This window comes from Agelaius phoeniceus, chromosome 1 (assembly GCF_051311805.1).
Source record: "Agelaius phoeniceus isolate bAgePho1 chromosome 1, bAgePho1.hap1, whole genome shotgun sequence".
Lineage (NCBI taxonomy): Eukaryota > Metazoa > Chordata > Aves > Passeriformes > Icteridae > Agelaius > Agelaius phoeniceus.
The window spans coordinates 120,182,826-120,200,759 of NC_135265.1; the positions used below are offsets into that span (position 1 = coordinate 120,182,826).

At 34.9% G+C, this 17,934-nt stretch overlaps 1 protein-coding gene across 9 annotated transcripts in view; it reads left to right on the top strand.

Moving 5' to 3' along the window:
- The window catches only part of C1H8orf34 (chromosome 1 C8orf34 homolog), a 151,323-nt gene that overhangs the window by 80,559 nt on the left and 52,830 nt on the right, over window positions 1–17,934 (top strand). For all 9 annotated transcript variants that reach the window (XM_077186321.1, XM_077186337.1, XM_077186304.1 and 6 more), the window contains one exon: window positions 17,283–17,418. In XM_077186321.1, the coding sequence (XP_077042436.1) occupies window positions 17,283–17,418 (136 nt within the window). The remainder of the gene's footprint in view (window positions 1–17,282; window positions 17,419–17,934) is intronic.

Sequence of the window (17,934 nt, forward strand, 5' to 3'; positions counted from 1 at the left end):
GTTAATTTTTCTCCTTAGAAAGCTTCAAAAAGGGAATGTTCTTAGTGACTAGGCTTGAGTACAAGTATATTTTCATTTTTTACTGTGTGTAATTATGATTCATGAAGGTGTTGGCAAAATATTGGCTAGTAGGTACTAGTAGGGATGACTTACTTAGCCTTTTGTAAAAAACTTCTGCCAAAACCTCAAACAAAAGCAGACTAAAGAGGTAAAGCAGTCATAAGGTGAAAAATAAGGTACTGTTATTGATTAATAACTGCCCATGTGGCAAAAAGTATTAATTAATAAATACATTAAGCATTATAATATTTATTATTTCAACAATCCAGCAGCAGTGAGTACCTCTATTAGAATTATCGTTATAACGATATTTCTAACGATTCTAACAATAACTCTATTAAAGTTATCGTTTAATGGGAAGTGGGTGATAAGAGAAGTGAAATTTGTAACATTACTCAAAAAATATCCAAGATGGTCAGGGCCAAAAACAAGTGAAGAATTTTCTAAAAATTAACAATGTTATGTTAGATGTCTTTTGTGGTTGAGAAATGTCCATGCACAGATTAGAAAGAATTATTTGTCCTACTGGTACATTCTTCAGGCAACTAAATTAAAATGAATGGTTGTGATGATATGTTTGCAGGCCCAAAACAGCTGTGAACATAAAGAGAGTCAGATACCTTTGACCCATGTTATTAGGTCAGAATAATAACTTTGTCTGCACTGGATATCCTGCTTTCAAGTGTCTTTCAGTTGTTCCTGTTTGTGCCCAGTTTGGGATAGAGCCTTTCTGTTCTAGGCACCCTCATCTCAGAGCAGATACAGCAGAAGGGAAGGACATTGGGAAATGACTGAAGACAGACAGAAGTTGAAAGGTTTTATGGATAGCAGTTTGGAGAAGGAATGAAAAAGGGCATGCAAAATCATTAGTGAGTATAAATTGTTTCTTGTCTGGCTTCTGACAAACTTGCCGCAAGAGATTGTTGGCTAGGGTTGTTGCCACCCTCAGCCATCTGCCTTGCCCTGAGCTTTTAATAGATATGGAAACCCTCAAGGCAGAGACATCTGATCTGCTTGTAAATCAGCTTGTGAATCACTGTTGTTTTCAGCACAGTGCATTGAGGAAAACTGTTTCTGCCTAGGAGAGTAGCACTGTCTGGCCGAGGAGGGAAAGATGTTTCTCCTGGTGGCAACTTCAGGCCGAGTGAGTGTGCAAGAGACTTCATGTATTCGAAATTTCAAGGACTAAAGCTGATTAATAACTACTGAAAGCTTGCAAAAAAGAAAATGTTTGTTTTACCTAGGGTTTATTTCAGTGGGGAAATTGTTCACAGTAACACAAGTGATTTTAGCGCGATGTTACCCGATAGTGATATCCCCTGTACATCGTTTTTGTCCTGCTAAGTTTTCAGCCTGTTTTCCAGTGAGGCTATTTTTGTGTGGACTTAGATGATTTTGCAAGATGTGCTAGAACTCTGTCTTTGAGTTCTAGCCCTTTTAAATCTACTGTCGAATTTCAACTGAAACTGACAATTTTCTGATCCAGGAAATTTCATCCAATTCCCTGGAAATTGATGTCTGGTTAGAAGCCAATCTCCTTAGTGCCATCCTGAAGCTTCAGTACAAGGTAAAGAGTTACCACTGCAGATTGATCACTATTATGGCTCTGAAGCAAACAAAGCATCTGCTGATTTGCTGAAGCGTTTTGGGACAAGCTGTTTGAGTTAATGAAGGAGAGGAAAAGAAGGTGGGCAGGATTACTAGAGAGAGGATACTCTAAGAAATATAGAGGGAAGCAACTGATATTAGCATGAAGGAATTATTGAGATGTAACACAAATCCCTGAGAATTCAAGATTCATTACCTTTGTGGCTTACAGAGTAACTAACTCTACTTTCATTATGTGTTTTAATTTTCCTGCCAGGCTGAATTTTAATTTTATTGTATGTTGCAAGGTTTGTGATTTTGCCATTCAACATGATACCAACTGCAAGCCTGAATTTAGAATTTAGATGTAATTGTAAATGTAATTTTAAATGCTGCAAACAGCAAATAATATGCAAAACAGTGAATAACACGACACAGTGCAAACTTATTTGTTAAGTTACCTGTTCTTACTTGAAAACAGGATATTAAACTTAGACTAAAAAGCTGTGGCTTGGCCTGACATTCTTTTTATAGAGTATTGCCTGTGAAGAACTTCTGAGAGTGTTCTATTTTATAAAACTAAATGAGAGTGGAATACTGGTTGTAATTGCTAAAATGAAAAAAGAGTACAGGAAGAATAAACATGGAGAAGAAAGAGAGTGAAGTAGGAGGTAATTTATAGCTAAGTACAAAAGAAATGAATGTGGGTTTTCAGAAGGGGAACTCCACTGATATTTTAAGAAATCAAAGGGCAATTTGAAAAGCCTTTATAAAAATTAGGAGAGTGAGCTTGAAAACAAAGTAAAACTTGAAGAAGTAAATAACTGCACTTCAACTCAGGTCTTCAGCCCGCCTAAAATGCAAGTATTCTATTTGTCTGCTTTGATTGCAGTCTTAAGAAATTACTTCCATCAGGTAAAATTAGGAGTGCTGCAGTAAAAGCCGTGGCTCCTCTGCAAAATAAAGGATAGTTTCAAACACTCCAAATCAGATACCACTACCACTGCCATCTTCTGTAAGTGTGAGCCATTTTGAGCAGGCCAAGAGTCTCATTACCTTTGCTGTGGTTCCCAGGGTCCCTGTGGTACACAACACCTTGGGTTTGCAAGTTCACTGTAGTGACTGCACTGCACCTGCTAACATCAAAAGTAGTGCTGCTCCCAGTGCCTGTTCTTGCATTTTCTTTAATGACCCACAATTTATGAAGACATCATTCTTGGTATGTGAATATACTGTCAGTAGGTGTTACTATATCTAAGACATTTTGACTATTAATGTATCGATTATGAAGAAGGGCAAAATGTAGTGGAGACAAAAAGTATTCAGGACATGAGAAATTCACAAACAGAACAATTATTGAAGAGATAAATTGGGATAATCATCACTTTATGTCATCACAAAATAGGAATGCTTGAAAGTAAATAAAAAATAACCTAAAGGAGCATTTCAGCTTAAGGCTGTTGTCAGTTATCATAAATAGCTTACGTATCCTGTGTGTAATTAGTGATGACTGGAAGGGTGAGGGAGAGACAAATACAGTAAAAATACACTAAATAACAAGTCTGTTTAAAATAAAGCATGACCATGCTCAAAGATGAGGCAAGAAAGAGGAAATATGCTAGATTTAAATATATAAATCCAAGTTATTTTTGGTATTAAATAATTTGAAGTTAATGGAGTTGTAAAAATTAAAAGTAGACACTGGAAGTTGTTGTACATAATTCTTTATTTGGGGTCCTTTCCTTATTTCACTTTTTTTTTTCCCTGCAGTTGGGAGTATTGGTTTAATCGAAATATCAATTTTTGAAGCAAATTTATCTTCTAACCTTTTGCTTTGGAGTTGTGAAATTTTTGACAATTTCTGTGTGTTTCTCTGAATTTTACTAGTGCAGTGATCTTGAGATAGTACATATAATATTTGTGCATAAACTAAATGCAAAGCAAGAGCTGTTAAAGTAAAATTTAAAAATTAAATTAAAATCCTAAATTAAAACTAAGTCCTAACATTATTTTCTAATATATGCCAAACATTTCCTTAAATTAAAGGCTATAGGATTTCAGTTTTGTATTCCAAGGAAAATAAAAATGATATTTTAAGATGACTTAGTATTGCTCTTTTCTATATAGATGCTTCCTGATGATATCTTCTATTTTAATTTAAATAACAAGAGATTACCCTGTTTTAATTTAGCTGTTTTTATATCACAGCCGCTGAGTTAAAAACAAATACTAGGCTGTATTTTAAATTCAGATTTTCTGATTGCCTGTTTAAGAGTTCCATATCTGAGCAAAAACCATCAGAGAAGATACTGCTGAGTCTGAGCTGAGCTCAAAATGAATGCAGCAAGAAAGAGATAACCTTCAGAGAGATGAGCTGCTTTGCCCTGCTCCTTTTGGGCCACACAAACTTGGCTGCTGGCATAAGGATGGACAAATTGGTCAGCTGGCATGTGGTCAAGCAGGTCTGACTCTTCCCGTGGCAGCACAGACTTTGTTTAGCTTAAACTGATTGTGAAACTGCTCCTGGAGTCATTGCGGTCTTTGAACAATAAGCGGCACACTTAGAAGAGTCAAGTGCTGGCTCCACTGCAGTAAAATACCAGTTTAGCCACTGATGCATATAAAGCCAAGGTTTTGCTGTGAGGGAGTGTGATCATGGCAAGAAAGATGGTGAGTCACCTTTGGAAGAATATGTAAGAGTGAGGATGGAAATGAGTGAAGTGAGCAAAATGTTGAGATACTGAGTATCTGAAGAAGAAATTAAAATTTACTAGGTTTTGTGTGTATGATTGTGATGTTAAATGCATAATGTTGGTAATTCCTGGATTAAGCAGTAGAGGTTACAGTGTGCCTTTGTGACAGAAGGAGTTTTGAACACAAAGGTTTCATTTATTGGCTTACTATTTTCTAGGTTATATTGATGTAGCCCAAATTTCTTCTCTGTAAAGGAATGGTATATCTTAGAATTATCCAATAATGAAGGAATAAAATAGAAATGAAAAGAATTATAGTAGTTTCATTGTTTTTAATTCCCTTCAGAGAGACTTTACAGTCCTGGGAATAATGAAATATAAACAAATATGCAAATAATAGGATTTGTCAGTATTGATTTTTAACCAGATGCAAAGAGAGACAAATCCAATTGCGCCTTCAAAAAATTTCTCCCTTTACTTTATTAAAACCAAATGTTACAAGGAGATTGTTTGGTTTTCAATATGATGAGAATAAAAACTTGAAAAGGTGGTGTAAATGAAACTATAAAAGAGCAAAATTGTTCTTAAAGGTATAATTCATAATAAAACAAGTGATAGTCACATATTTGTCCTTTTTAACGTAAGTTAAGAACATACTTCCTGTTTGTCCAAAACATTCCTACATTATTGCAGAATTTCAAAATATTATTGACTTCAGTATTTTCCTAGTTTTGAATCTATAAATGCTGACATTGAAGTATGAAAGTAATGTTTCATGTAATCCTTTCTTAGTCTTCCTTCAAGTTTCTTCTAATGAGTAATTTCAGCTTCAAGCTTGTTCATTAAAGACAATTAAAGTATTGTCCAGTAGGCTAGAAAAAAATAATATTTGTATTATATAAAAATGCATTTATTGTTTTAAATCATTATTGCAAATCACTGTGTACTGTTTATGTGAAATGCAAATGAAGGCTAACTAATTTTATTCTCCTATGTAATCTTTTGCCTGACTAAACTGAAAACATGAATCTTTGAGATTGAGAAGATTAGCCATGCTTGCCATGTGGATGTTTTACAGTTTTTTCATGTAGAAATATTTCTCTTGTTGCATGTAGTTTTCAGAGCACTTGAAGGCAAATCAGCTGGTTTCATGGACACAAGAGAACTGGGTGTGTGTCCTGCACACACCTTACAGAGATCTTGCTATTCTCTGTGATAGTTCCCTGTTATAGTACGAAGAAGTGACTAAACATTTATTTCCTTCAAACATTGAACTGTGAACCAAAGTCCTCATTTCTCTCCTACATGTAGAGAAAACAGTCACTCCTAATTAATGCTTGCTTTCATGGAATTGTTTCCTCTAGCTCATCTGCCCCCTCTCTAAAAGATTATTTTGGCACATCACAGGAAAATGCTTTTTCTTGATATATGGATTACTCTATTTTTATTTAGGATATTCAGAAGCTGAGTGAATCTTTGCCATTTTTATGTATACAAATGAACTTTATAGATAATTTAATTCCAGTTTCAGACTCTCAGTTTCTTAGAGTATAAATGACTAAATGTAAATATGAGTTAATGTCTGTGGAGAGGCAATTCCTCAGAACGTCACAGATTTAATTATTCAATCACTATCACCAAACTGCAGAAGTACTCTTAAGTAATGTTGGGGGTAGAGAAGACTTGTCAAGGTGTCTAACAATAGTTTCCAGACCTGTTTCTCCATTTGGCTGTATGGGGAAATATGTCCATGTGGGGGATGTTATGAAATGGTTTTCATGCTTACGTGAGTGTCCTCAGGGGGATAGAAAAATCTTTTGACATATTTGAATATTTCTGAGAGGAACTTGTTTTCCTGATGTTTTTCAGGAAATGGGTAGCAACTGGGTTATGTCAGTCACAAATAATTTGGCTGAATTTATCATTGTGGGGTTTTTTATGAATATTCACATAATGATTTGATAAAAACAATACTTTTTTGGGTGAAATTTGTTCTAAATATATGTCTGGTTACCAGGGCAAAATATTGTTAAGTTCTCACAAAGCAGTAGTTATTTTTTTTGTCTTTGAATATTAATTTTCTATTAATGTGTTCAAAAGCATTGGTGAAATAGCTTGAATAATATATTTGCTTAAGGAACCTAAAATTTTTGGTTAAAACTTCCAAATTCTATAAATATTGTAGTTATACCACCCGTGACTTGGGAATTATCTTTCTGATAGCCTGTTGTTTAGAATTTGCTTGGATTATATGGATTTGATTTCTTTATATTAGCCATAATTTATAATTTGTAAATGAGGAACAGTTTGGCAAGAATTCACATCATATTGAATCTTCACATGGAGAAATGCTCCATAAGAAATAGAACATTAATCATATGGGGGACTTTCACTGGTGTGTTGGGAAGTTGTGTCAGCCTTCTGAGCTTCTTGAATTTCTTGTTTTGAAGTGCTTATCTGAGAAGGAACTTTGATTCTACCTAGATAATTGGAAAGGTCATTTGGGGGCTGAGGAAAGTGTTTCTGTGGATATGCTGAAGTACTCACTGTCAGATGTTACAAACTGCTTCTTGTGTTTTGAGAAACTTAAGGGACATTGAATTTGGAGGAATGCAATTTAATTGATATGAAATAATTTTATGAAGGATCAAATGTATGTGTACACTAGTTTCAGTATAATATTTGTATCTGTAATTTGGAAATGGATAAATTACTAAGTTTTTGAGCCTATGGATCACCTTTCCAATTTATGGTAATTTTCAGAATATCAAGACTTGTCCATTACGTCTGCATTCATTTAAAAAAAACTGTATCATAATATCAGATATAATTTAATTTATGCACATTACCATATTTCAGGAATTTTAAAACAGATGAGGAAAAGGTGATAAGAAGGTAAGACACTGTGTTGATAACAAGCCTGATTTTAGTCTGCTTCTCATGTTCAAGCTTATTTTCAAGTTCAATCATAATAGATTTTATCAGCTTGGCATTGCTCAGTTAAATAAGAAAAAAATAAAAGGCAATGATTACTTGCCATGTGTAATAGTTTTTTTTGAAAAATGGAAAATTGTATCTTTAATGTGATAACACATAATATTAAGAATCATATGTTGGTAATATGTTAGGAATGCATTTCTGAAGACGTGAATATTCTCCTAGAAACTCAGTTTTAAAAAACTTCTGTGTCTTGGGAGAAGCAAGAAGCAAAATTGCACTAAATTTTAAGGTTGTTAAAGCAGCAGTGGTGAGTCGCAGATGAGGTATCATTTTGTTAATGTAAAAATGATATCTTGTTTTCTTTTCTTACTGATGCTTTGATAAACATGCTCGTATTCTGACTTGTTAGTGTTACTTAAATATGAGATGCTTTTATCCCTTAGGGTTATGGCTCTGGGGGAAGAGCTGAGCCTAACTGAATATGAAATCTTGTTTTTGTTGGAGAAGGTGATCCTACTTCCTCCTCTGTTTCTTCAGGCAGAGTTGTAGGCTCCTGTTGTTTCCTTTAGATGGATCTTAATACCTGAACCCTCAGTGTGCCAAGGCAGCTCTGCAATTTTGCCAACACACATGCAGAAGATTCCACCTTAAATATAATATTTTTCAAATGCTGACCAGAGTCAGGTAAAAATCAAACACTGATATCCCTGAGGATGGTAGAAAGGAGTAAGAACACAGGAATAAATGGGACTTCACCACTGGAAACAAGCCATTGGAATACAGAACTGCAACCTTAGTGGCTGCAGGTTGGCACCTTGGAGTTTGACCTCATTCATCCGCCATTTGAGCTGAGAGTATTTCAGGGCTTGTAAGGTTTGCTAGTGTGCCATGAATTACTTGGCCTTTTTGTGTTTACCTAACTTTCTTCTTGGTGCAGTGCTACCTGTTTCCTTTTGGCTTGAAATAGGTCTTTCCTGCTGTTGGGGTTTTTTCTTCATTTTCTCTGTTCTTCCTGTTGATATGGTTTGTACTGTGGCTTTGTCTTTATTTCATTTTTAGGTTTTCTAACAGTCAAACTGCCTGCAGTCTAGGAAATTAGTACAGATGGGTTTTTTTGAGAAGGAAATACAATAAATTAGTAATTTATCTTCTGTGATACAATGTACTCTTTTCTGTTGCCTCCATCCAGCATGTGATGTGAATGTTTTGCGTTTCCTTCACCTTTTTTTCACAGCTCTTAGAGGAACATTTGATATGTGCCAGTCTAGAGTCTCTGAATCCCTCTTAGTCAGTGAGAGTGTGGATAGAGTGGTTGGTCTGTGGTTTTTATCCTCCACAGGAAAAGGAAATACAGTGACTGCCAGGGGATGTGGTTTACATTCTGTTCCACTGCTGTGGACTCCAAAGTTAAAGATATCTCAAGATCTACCTGAGTTTCACAGCTCTCATTTTAAGGAGCTAAAACCCAAAAGGCAGAAACTTGAAATACTTAAGATAAATTTTCAGTCTGTGGAGTCATGGAAAATTCCCCTTGAGTTCAATGGAGTCCTGATTAGTTTTAGTGTGTCTTGAGAAGCAGAATTGTCAGATAAAATTTTCTGATTGATTTTCAAAATGATTTTAGTCTTCTGAAATTTCTGGAGAAATATGTCATTCATATCGAGAAGATAAAGTAGTGTTGAGTAAAAGCAAATGTGTCTCTATGATGTTTAAGATACTAGGCTTGAACTAACATTGCATGACCTAACATGCTGTAATGCTTGGTTTATTTTTAGGCAATAATCTTGTCCTGCAATATTCAATGAAAGTGTAGCAACCAAATGTATTACATGTACCACTAGGCCATTTTCCATTTCAGCCAGGTCTGTCTCTTGCATTGCAGAATGCTTGTACAAGCATTGCAGCAAAACCAAAAACCTAATTTTCTCCTTTCCAAACGAAAAGCATGAGGAAACATAAGACAATGAACTCATAGGTTACACAAAGCAATGTAACAGAATAAACAGCACCTTTACAACATCTCCAACTGCACATGTTTTTCTGTAACCTAAACTTTATTTAAAAAGCATTTACTTCTCTTTATTAAAAAAAGAAAAAAATATATTGGAAAACTGTGTGGTACATTTGAAACCTTATTAAATGATTAATCTATTGGATGTGTGGAATGTTTTTGACATACCTGATAGTTTATATGCTTGACCCGACTGGGGAGATAAAATTATAAATTTTTTTTCTACCCTCTTTGGAAAGATGTCAGTGGTATGAATTTAATCAATGAGTGAGGAAGAGCATGTACTGTCAGCTGTGATGCCATTGGTATGCTGATGGTATCCAGCTCAGTGTCTGCTTCTCGGAGTGTAGACAGTGCAGTCTTCCAGATGTCCCAGTGTCTGGCCAAAATAAGAATAGTGATGCAAAACAGATGGTCTTGTCTCAGGACCAAGCAGAGTTGATGCAAGCTGATAGAGGGATGGGGCTGGAAGAAGTGGCAGAGCCTTGGTCATTGGATGCCATGCTATACTCATTCTCATCCTGGATTCACAGTTAGCAGAAGGAACAAGGAGGGCAGTTTTCCCTTTGCAGCTGGGCAGAAGTTGAAGAGCAATAGAAAAGATCCACAGTATGTTTCTTCTAGTTTTTTTAGCTAAGAGCTTTGGTGATTATCATAGAATTACTTACGTGGTTACTGTCTCAGTCAGGACTTTCATGAGCCTAGAGCTCCCTAGGAACTTTCACATATAACATAGGAAATATCAGTTGCTATACGTGCCTGAGCACACAGAGAGCTTAGAGATTTCATTGCTTTTTCCCTGCCTGCCCAAACTGTCCAGTCTGAGATCACTCATCTATTAATCCCTAAATTAACTGGAACTTTCATAGCATAATAGGTGCAATAGTGCCTGACTGAAAGGCACTTTTTCTAAAATGGGAGATGTGCTAGTTTATCAGTAGAAAATTTAAGCTGTATAAGCATCAAGCTTCTTACTTATTGTGGTTCTCTTTCATGAAGAAAATTCTCTAGAGGACAAGTGAAATGTTTTATTTAAATAATTTTAATTTTTAAAAAAATGTTGGGGACATAGAGACATTTGCACTATAGGAATTCTTGATGTGTGTAGATTTATGAAAGAGAGCACACATACTGACACTCCAAAAATCTTTGGACAAACAGTTTAAAAAAATAGCCCTATTGGAAGGTTCAGTGTTACTGGAAATGTTTGGCATAAGATTATTTGTAATTTTTATGCTTTGCCTCAGCTTTCATTTTAATAAAAGGTGTATGAATTTCTACTGGCCTCTCAACAACCTAGCTAAGATTAATCTAGCCAAGGGACTGGTAGAGTAACTTCTGTGGCTGCAAAGAGATATGAATGCAGCACTCAGTGCAAAAATTGATTCACAAAATGCTAAACAGGATAATATTTTGTCTGATTGGCTGAAAATGCACTGTAGTGGCTCTGTGTTTTGTGAGGAATACTGAACTAATGAATTACTCAGCTCATTTTTGTAAAACTTCATATAAACAGCATGCAAATTATCAGCTTAATTCAAAATAGACTTAATAAATAAAGATGTAAGCGATAATGTAATGTGAAATTCAGTATTACATATATATATATATTGTAAGGCACATCTGTGTTATGTTAACCAAATGTACTTCAAAATATTACAGCTGTCTCCCATTTGTTAAAAAATAAAAAACCACAAACTGAAACCTTTTAAATATACATTCTTTTCTAATGCTTTGATATGTTTGTTATGATTGAAGAAAAACTTAGGGATTTAAACATGGCTTTTTCTATTATTATGAAAAAGCTTTTTTTGGTGGTTTTCTTTAAGAACGCAGAGTTGAACTGTGGCCCAAATTGCACACAACTATCGTAGCTGCAGGAATGAGTGACATTAGAACTTGAGCTAATTAGAAATATTGATGAAAACTTACTTTTAATTTTAAAAGTTGCTTTACTTAAAATTTAAGTGAAAAAAAAAAGAAAAAAGAAAAATTTACCAAGGAAAAGCATTAAAAGACATTCCTTTAGATGCCTTCTGAACTCCAGAATTTCAGGTGGTTTTGTGTATTATCTCATTATGACCTTTTAGAGATTCCATATTATTACAGTGCAAGCACTGGTGTACAGTTACAGCAATTGCAGTAATGCATTGTAGAATGTGATGTAGCAAGTGAAATATTCTATCTTATTGGTAATGTAGAAGTAATTAAAAAGCTCCAAACAATTCTAGATTCCCATTAATGTAAAAATAAAGTTTTTAAAATAATTAATTAGCACTGAATGAAACTTCCTAGTTGGTAACTTTGACCGAAGAGTATGAAATCCCTACTGGTAAGGAACAACAATAGTTAGTTAGTCAGTTATTGTTGCTGAACTGGTGGGTGAGTAGTGGTTATTTGGTGATGCTAGATCCTTGGATTACCAGTAGGGGAATGATAAGAGAGCATGATGCCAATTCAATTGTGATGTCAATTTTCAGCTGTGATTATAGACTTTCTCATGTAAATAAAATGAGACCATAATGTGCTCTGAAGCCCCTGCACTGCAGTTAGAGATGCTCTCATCTCTTAAGTCAGTGTTCCATTAGTCTTGCCTACAGTTACTTGTTTTCAGTCAAAAATAACTATCACACCTTGTGGAAAAAGGGAGAATAAGAAGGAGCCCTCTGGCCACTCCTTCATGTAGTTTTCTAAGATATTGAAGTGTTTAATGAAACTAGAACATCTTCATCAGAAAAGACTACCTCCTGTGTTAATTCCAATCCCAAATGGGGGAAAATAGGAAGAGAGAGATACTGAAGAAAGATTCCTTTCACTCTTGCTGATTAAAAATGAGAACTCAAATCAATGATTCATTCTATATTTCAGTAGCTGAAACAATGCTGCTTTCCCTACTCCCATGTTGGTTTTGTGGTTTTTGGACTATGGAGTGAGATTCTGCTAGATTGGCTCTGACAACTGATACAAGTAGATATAAATGTGCAAACTCAAGGACTCAGCAGCATCATGTTTCAGTTGGCTTTCTGTGCAGCCATCAGGGAAAGCACAAATGTTTAAGGGATTTATGTCAACTTGAGATGCTTCTTAAGTAAGATGTCTTCAGAACATTGTGTTCAAAGATCTTGGATACGCCTAAGGAGTGAAAGTCTGTTGATGTATTTGTTTAGCATGATATTTGTATCAAAAGTCTATGGCATGAGTCTGAGCTAGGTGAAATTCTGGTATTTGAAGATGTTTATGGAAAAACATCTTAGAACATATGTACCAGACTAACAGCACTGTCTGCTCCATGACATTGAAAAAAACAAAATGAGATGTCCTGCAGTTAGAGTACTGCAGAGTATAACTCCAGTTTTGCATCTGTTGAAGCAAATATTTAAAATATCTTTTTCAGGAATGGAGCATCAGATATTCTAAGTTCTTGATTCTTCCTTGTCTAGAAGCCTACTTCATGCTTGGCCCAATATTTTGTTAGGCATTAATGTGGTTTTTTGTTGGAATCTCTTGATATCTGGCAAGATAAATTATCTAAAATGAAGAGGATTGGTTAACATATTAAGACACGTAAAAATATGACATATAAAGCTGCTTAGATTCCACAAGCAGAACTTCTATCAGCAGTAGGGTTTTCTTGATTTGAGTTTTTTGGGTTGTTTGTTTGGTTTGTTGTTCTATTTCTGGCTTTTTTTTTTTTTTGGTTGGTTGGGGGGGCCTTTTTTTGTTTTCAAATGAGATTAGTAGAGCATACTAAGAGTCTGTGCTTCAGCCAACAATGCCAATGACAAATCTAGGCTATGTACAAGGAATACATCAATGTGTACTACAATGTAAGAACACTACCCTGAGGAATTCATTGCTTCAACAAATGAGACATTATTTTACTGATGCACCAGGATTGCCTGGTGGCATGCAAGAATATAAATCAGAATTCATTATCTGAATTTTTAGTCTCACATGAAAACATTTAGTGCTTTTCTTAGTATTAGACTGAACAGACAAACTGAGCTGCCATAGACTTTTTCCAGCTTTGAACCTTATACTTCTTGAAGTACTCCCAGAAAATTACCACGTTTTATAATGGAGGAAGGAGAAAAGAGTGACTGGATCATAGAAAACAATACAACATATCTGATTACATGAGCCTTCTGTGCAACTAAGCTTTCACTGTATTTTATAGGAGTTTTGCATCTGAAGAGCTCTGTGTGAATGGTGTGCAAGTCTTGTGTTTGTAAGATGATTCCACAATCTGTCATCCCAAGACAATAAGCAATCTTGCACAGTTTCTGGAATACTTGGCACTAGTGAGTGCCCCTTCCCCTCTCCCCATCCCTTCCTCCAAAAAAGAAAGTAAGTAAATAATTGTGAACAATGTCCTGTTTAAAAACATGACCTTGTTGTTGGGCTATATTCTTATTTTGTTGAAGTAGGCAACATTTTTCCCCTCCCCTTTTTGGTGAAAGTTTTCTATAGGAAAAAATCACAACAAATTAAGCTTAGCACAGAATTATTATTAATCTAGAAAACATCTGGTTCTCTGCTATATTACACTTTTGATCTTATCTCACTTCCAAGTATTTTTGTGTATTGCTGTGGCAAAGCATAAAGATTACAGCTGTGTGAATTCCTTTTGGTAAATTGCTGATTTGAGGAAAATGTAAGGTTCTTTTTGCTCAGTTCACATGTAGTTTTTTTTACACATAGAACATATTTAATCGAAATTTCCATAGGACTGAAGCTGGGTCTTCACATGCCCTTTCTAGAGAATAGCAGACAGTGTACATTAAAGCACAGAAATACAGTGAACAATCATACAATCATTAAAATAGCAAACTTTTATTAGCATAAATGAGATTGTTTCATTTATGTGAATGTTCATCTTATCACTATACAAAGATAGATAACAATTTTGTAAGGATTTGAGAAGTTTCACTGTATTCTTTTCTTTCATGACAGAAGCAGTCACCAGCTTGGCTTTTCTTTCTCGCTTTTCTCTGTGAATTACCTCATTGCTGCTCAATAAAATCACGGAGCCACTCAGCTGTATCATCACTAGTTGGTCTAGCAAAGAATACAAAAAAAGAGAAAAGATTCAATGTCCAGACCCTGCAACTGTATTGACTCTCTAATGAAATCCTATTTTGCTAAGACTGGTTCTTTCTGATCGAAGCATCTGAAGCTTTGGAGCTCTTTTTTTTTTAACTCTTACAAAGCACTATTGCATTTACTGATTGTATTTATTTTAATAACTTTCTTATTTGTGATCAAATATTTTTCTGCAAAACACACATGAATTATTGAACAATATGCACACATACACTCAGAGTTTAGCACTAAAATTTCTGTATGATTCATTGTTTTACTGCTACTAGATTTTGTTGTTTTACTGTTTTTGTTTTTTTTTTTTTTTAAATTAAAAGCCTTTAGTGATGGATGGGGTTGATCTGGAAGATGGCATATAAACTTGCTTACCATCTCAAAAATTCCCATCCAAAGTTGTGGATATTAAAAAATAGGCAGCTTCTCAAAGCCCAGTTGCTTTAGTGAGTAAGTGTTCAGTATCTGTACTGTAAATCTGAGGTATCCAGAAGAAACTGAAATCATTCCATGTCGATGCAGAGGTGCAGTAATGAAGTTAAATCAAATGCTGCAGTTATTATTTGGATTTGGTACATGGAGTTACACTTCCCTGTTTACTTGTATTATTAACAGCTTTTTGTAGTTTTCCATGGACAAATTCCATCCAGTGTTGAATTCAATCAACTAAAATTCCTTGAGAAAAATAACAGTTGTATATGATGTAGGTTTTTGGTATTTTAAATCTTCATTTTGTATGCACATTACTGCTGTTATTCTAACAGCATCTGACAATCAATACTGCATGCTATTCTGCCTGCTTGTCTGTTGGCTACTACTACAGGCAGCTCTTGAATCCACATTTCTTGCACAAAGTTTTAAGTTAATTTTCTTTTGAGAGAAAAAGGCCGGTAGTTGACTAAAAATGACAAAAAGGGCACGGGTTTGAAATCCAAATTCAAATATAAAAGGTATCATGGAGGGCAGCCTATATCATTGCTTTGTCAAAACACTTGGCAGCAGAGAACCAAAAGTTAATCAAGCAGAGAACAGTTGAAAACCTTATTTAAAGAAATCACATCTGCTTAGTGGGAGACAAACCTGAGGCATATGCTTCAATTTCTTTTAAGCTGTAATTCATCCAGTGGTTTACATCTGTTAAAAAGCATGGAACTTTTCACACCTCTTTAAAGCACAATTAAACTGTATTTATTTTAATACATAATGTGTTCCAAATATGTAATACCTTTTCTGAAATGACTCATAGGTGGTTGATTTCATAGCTTTCTATCATATAACCTTCCAGGTCCTTTGAATTAGTTTGTGTATTAACCATACATGAAATTTAAAGGAGAAGGTGTTGAAATGGTGTAAAATGATGCCAGAAACTTCATTACACTTGTCATTTTATATCAAGGCAACAAATTGGCTGAGGGGGTGGTGGTGGGGAGGAAAGTTTTCTTAAGCAGTAAAATAAAACATTATGGAGAAGAAAATGTAGTTCAAGAACTTTGGTCACAAATTTTTCATGTGAGTTTAGCCTAGCTGTTATTGACTATTGCTTATTAAAATCCACGTCTCCCCAAAAGAGTGTTGTTAACAGGACATAATCCTGATAATCTGACCACATTGCCCGAAGTTTAAAGCACCGTGGTAAGAGTAGGGTCTATGAACTGTAGAGGACAACCAGAAGTATTTGGGTAGAGATTTGGGGGGTTGTATCTCATTTATTTGTGTATGAAAAGCAGCTTGGTTCTCCACTGTGGGTTTATAGTGACTACTTGTGTATTTTAAATTCTAATTAATTCAATTAATTAGCCTCCTTTGATTTTAAAGTTTTCTGTCACTTTTCTCTATCTGATATTGGGATTTAAAATCTTTTTCTACTTCCTGCTTCATTCAGATCCTTTAACATTAGGTTTCTTTTGTAAATGTAAGCATATGAAAATTCATGTGTATAGAATATCTGAAAGACATTTTAATCAGATGATGGCATACTGTGTACCATAAACCACATACATCACTCAGCACTTGGAATGGTTACATGGTCAGTATGTGATCATTTAATAGAAGCTAGCCAGTGGTTTGCTTGTTTACGTTTCAGCTAGAGTCTAATTAAGTTATAAACAACTGAAAATTTGGCTTTATAGATACATGAGGCATAGAGAACTTGTGTTAGCAAAAAATATTTTGTGTTTTGTGTTAGCAAAAAATATAGAGGTTAATCTCGAAAGAATGGCCTGACTGTAAACCAAGAGAATTCATTTACAGTCCAGCTGAGCTGCACTATTCCAGTGTCATCTTGGGAAAAACATTCTCTGAGACCCTCTTCTGTCTTCCTTCAAAATGTGAATGATTTTACTGTCATTGAAAATTCAGTTTTTATTGTGAGTTGCCCATCTTACAGGAATATGGTAGATTTAAGTATGCATATTATGGTCCCTTTCAATGTGATATATATGTCCATTTCATATTTTGTGGGTTTAGCAGAACGCTTATTTTGGCAATATTGTTTCACTGCTAGGTGAATAGATGATGAAAAAAACCACAGAGAAATAGCATACATTAAAAAAAATTATTTTTGTCTTCATTATGTCCAGTGTCAAATACAGCTATTGGACAGCATCTCTTGATGACATGTTTTTTTTAAATGAACCAGATAAATAAAGATTTTTAAAATATGCAGCATGGTTTGATGTGGAAATGATACTGAATATTTTTTAAGGAACCCCTTATAAGATGGTGATAATATATAAAAAATAAAAATGCTCTCAAATGTCTTTTCCTATTAGTATGCAAGTAACTGTTTTCTTCCTGATTTTTGAGCAGTTCCATTTTTTAGTGATTCTGCAGGTAAGGCTTCTTTGTTGCTGCACAATTTAATCATGTGTTCATCCCATTGTTCTGTCTTGTTGCAGAGGATCTAGATGATCTCAGAATGGAAGGAGTAACAAGTGTGGTGTCTTCTGGGAGCAAATTCAATCAAACTCGAAGTGCTCATACGGCTGAGCCTCAAGCAAAGGTCACATTGAATATATGTGCAAGATGTGCCAGGTAAAATTGAAACAAAACCAGATCATGCTAACAAATACATTTTTTTTCTCCAGGTATTTGGCTGTGTTTTGTGCTTAAGGACCAGGTGATGACCTCTCCTGTGCTAACAAAAAATAATTACTTAGCTACTGGCTACCCTATGACCTCTGGCATTTGAATTGTGCAACTTATGTTTATGCTTGATATGTCGCATCGACAGTGAATCAAAGAACATAGTTAGTCTTAGGTCTTGCTTCACAGCTTGAAACTATTTTGAGCCCTTCCATCTCTGAATTTCATTAGTTATTTGAGCTTCTGTGGTTTTTCAGGGGGTGAATCAGGGAATTTAAGGGTTCAAATCCAATTTGAAAAGCACCTGTATAAATGGAGATTTAGTTGCACAGGTGCAGTTCAGGATTTCAAATAGTTGCTTCTGAGCACTTTATAATCTCATCCTGTCTCACCTCTGAGAAATAATTTAGTCAGGTTCAACCCCTTTTGGTTTTGACAGCTGGCAAAAATTTTTGCATTTACAGT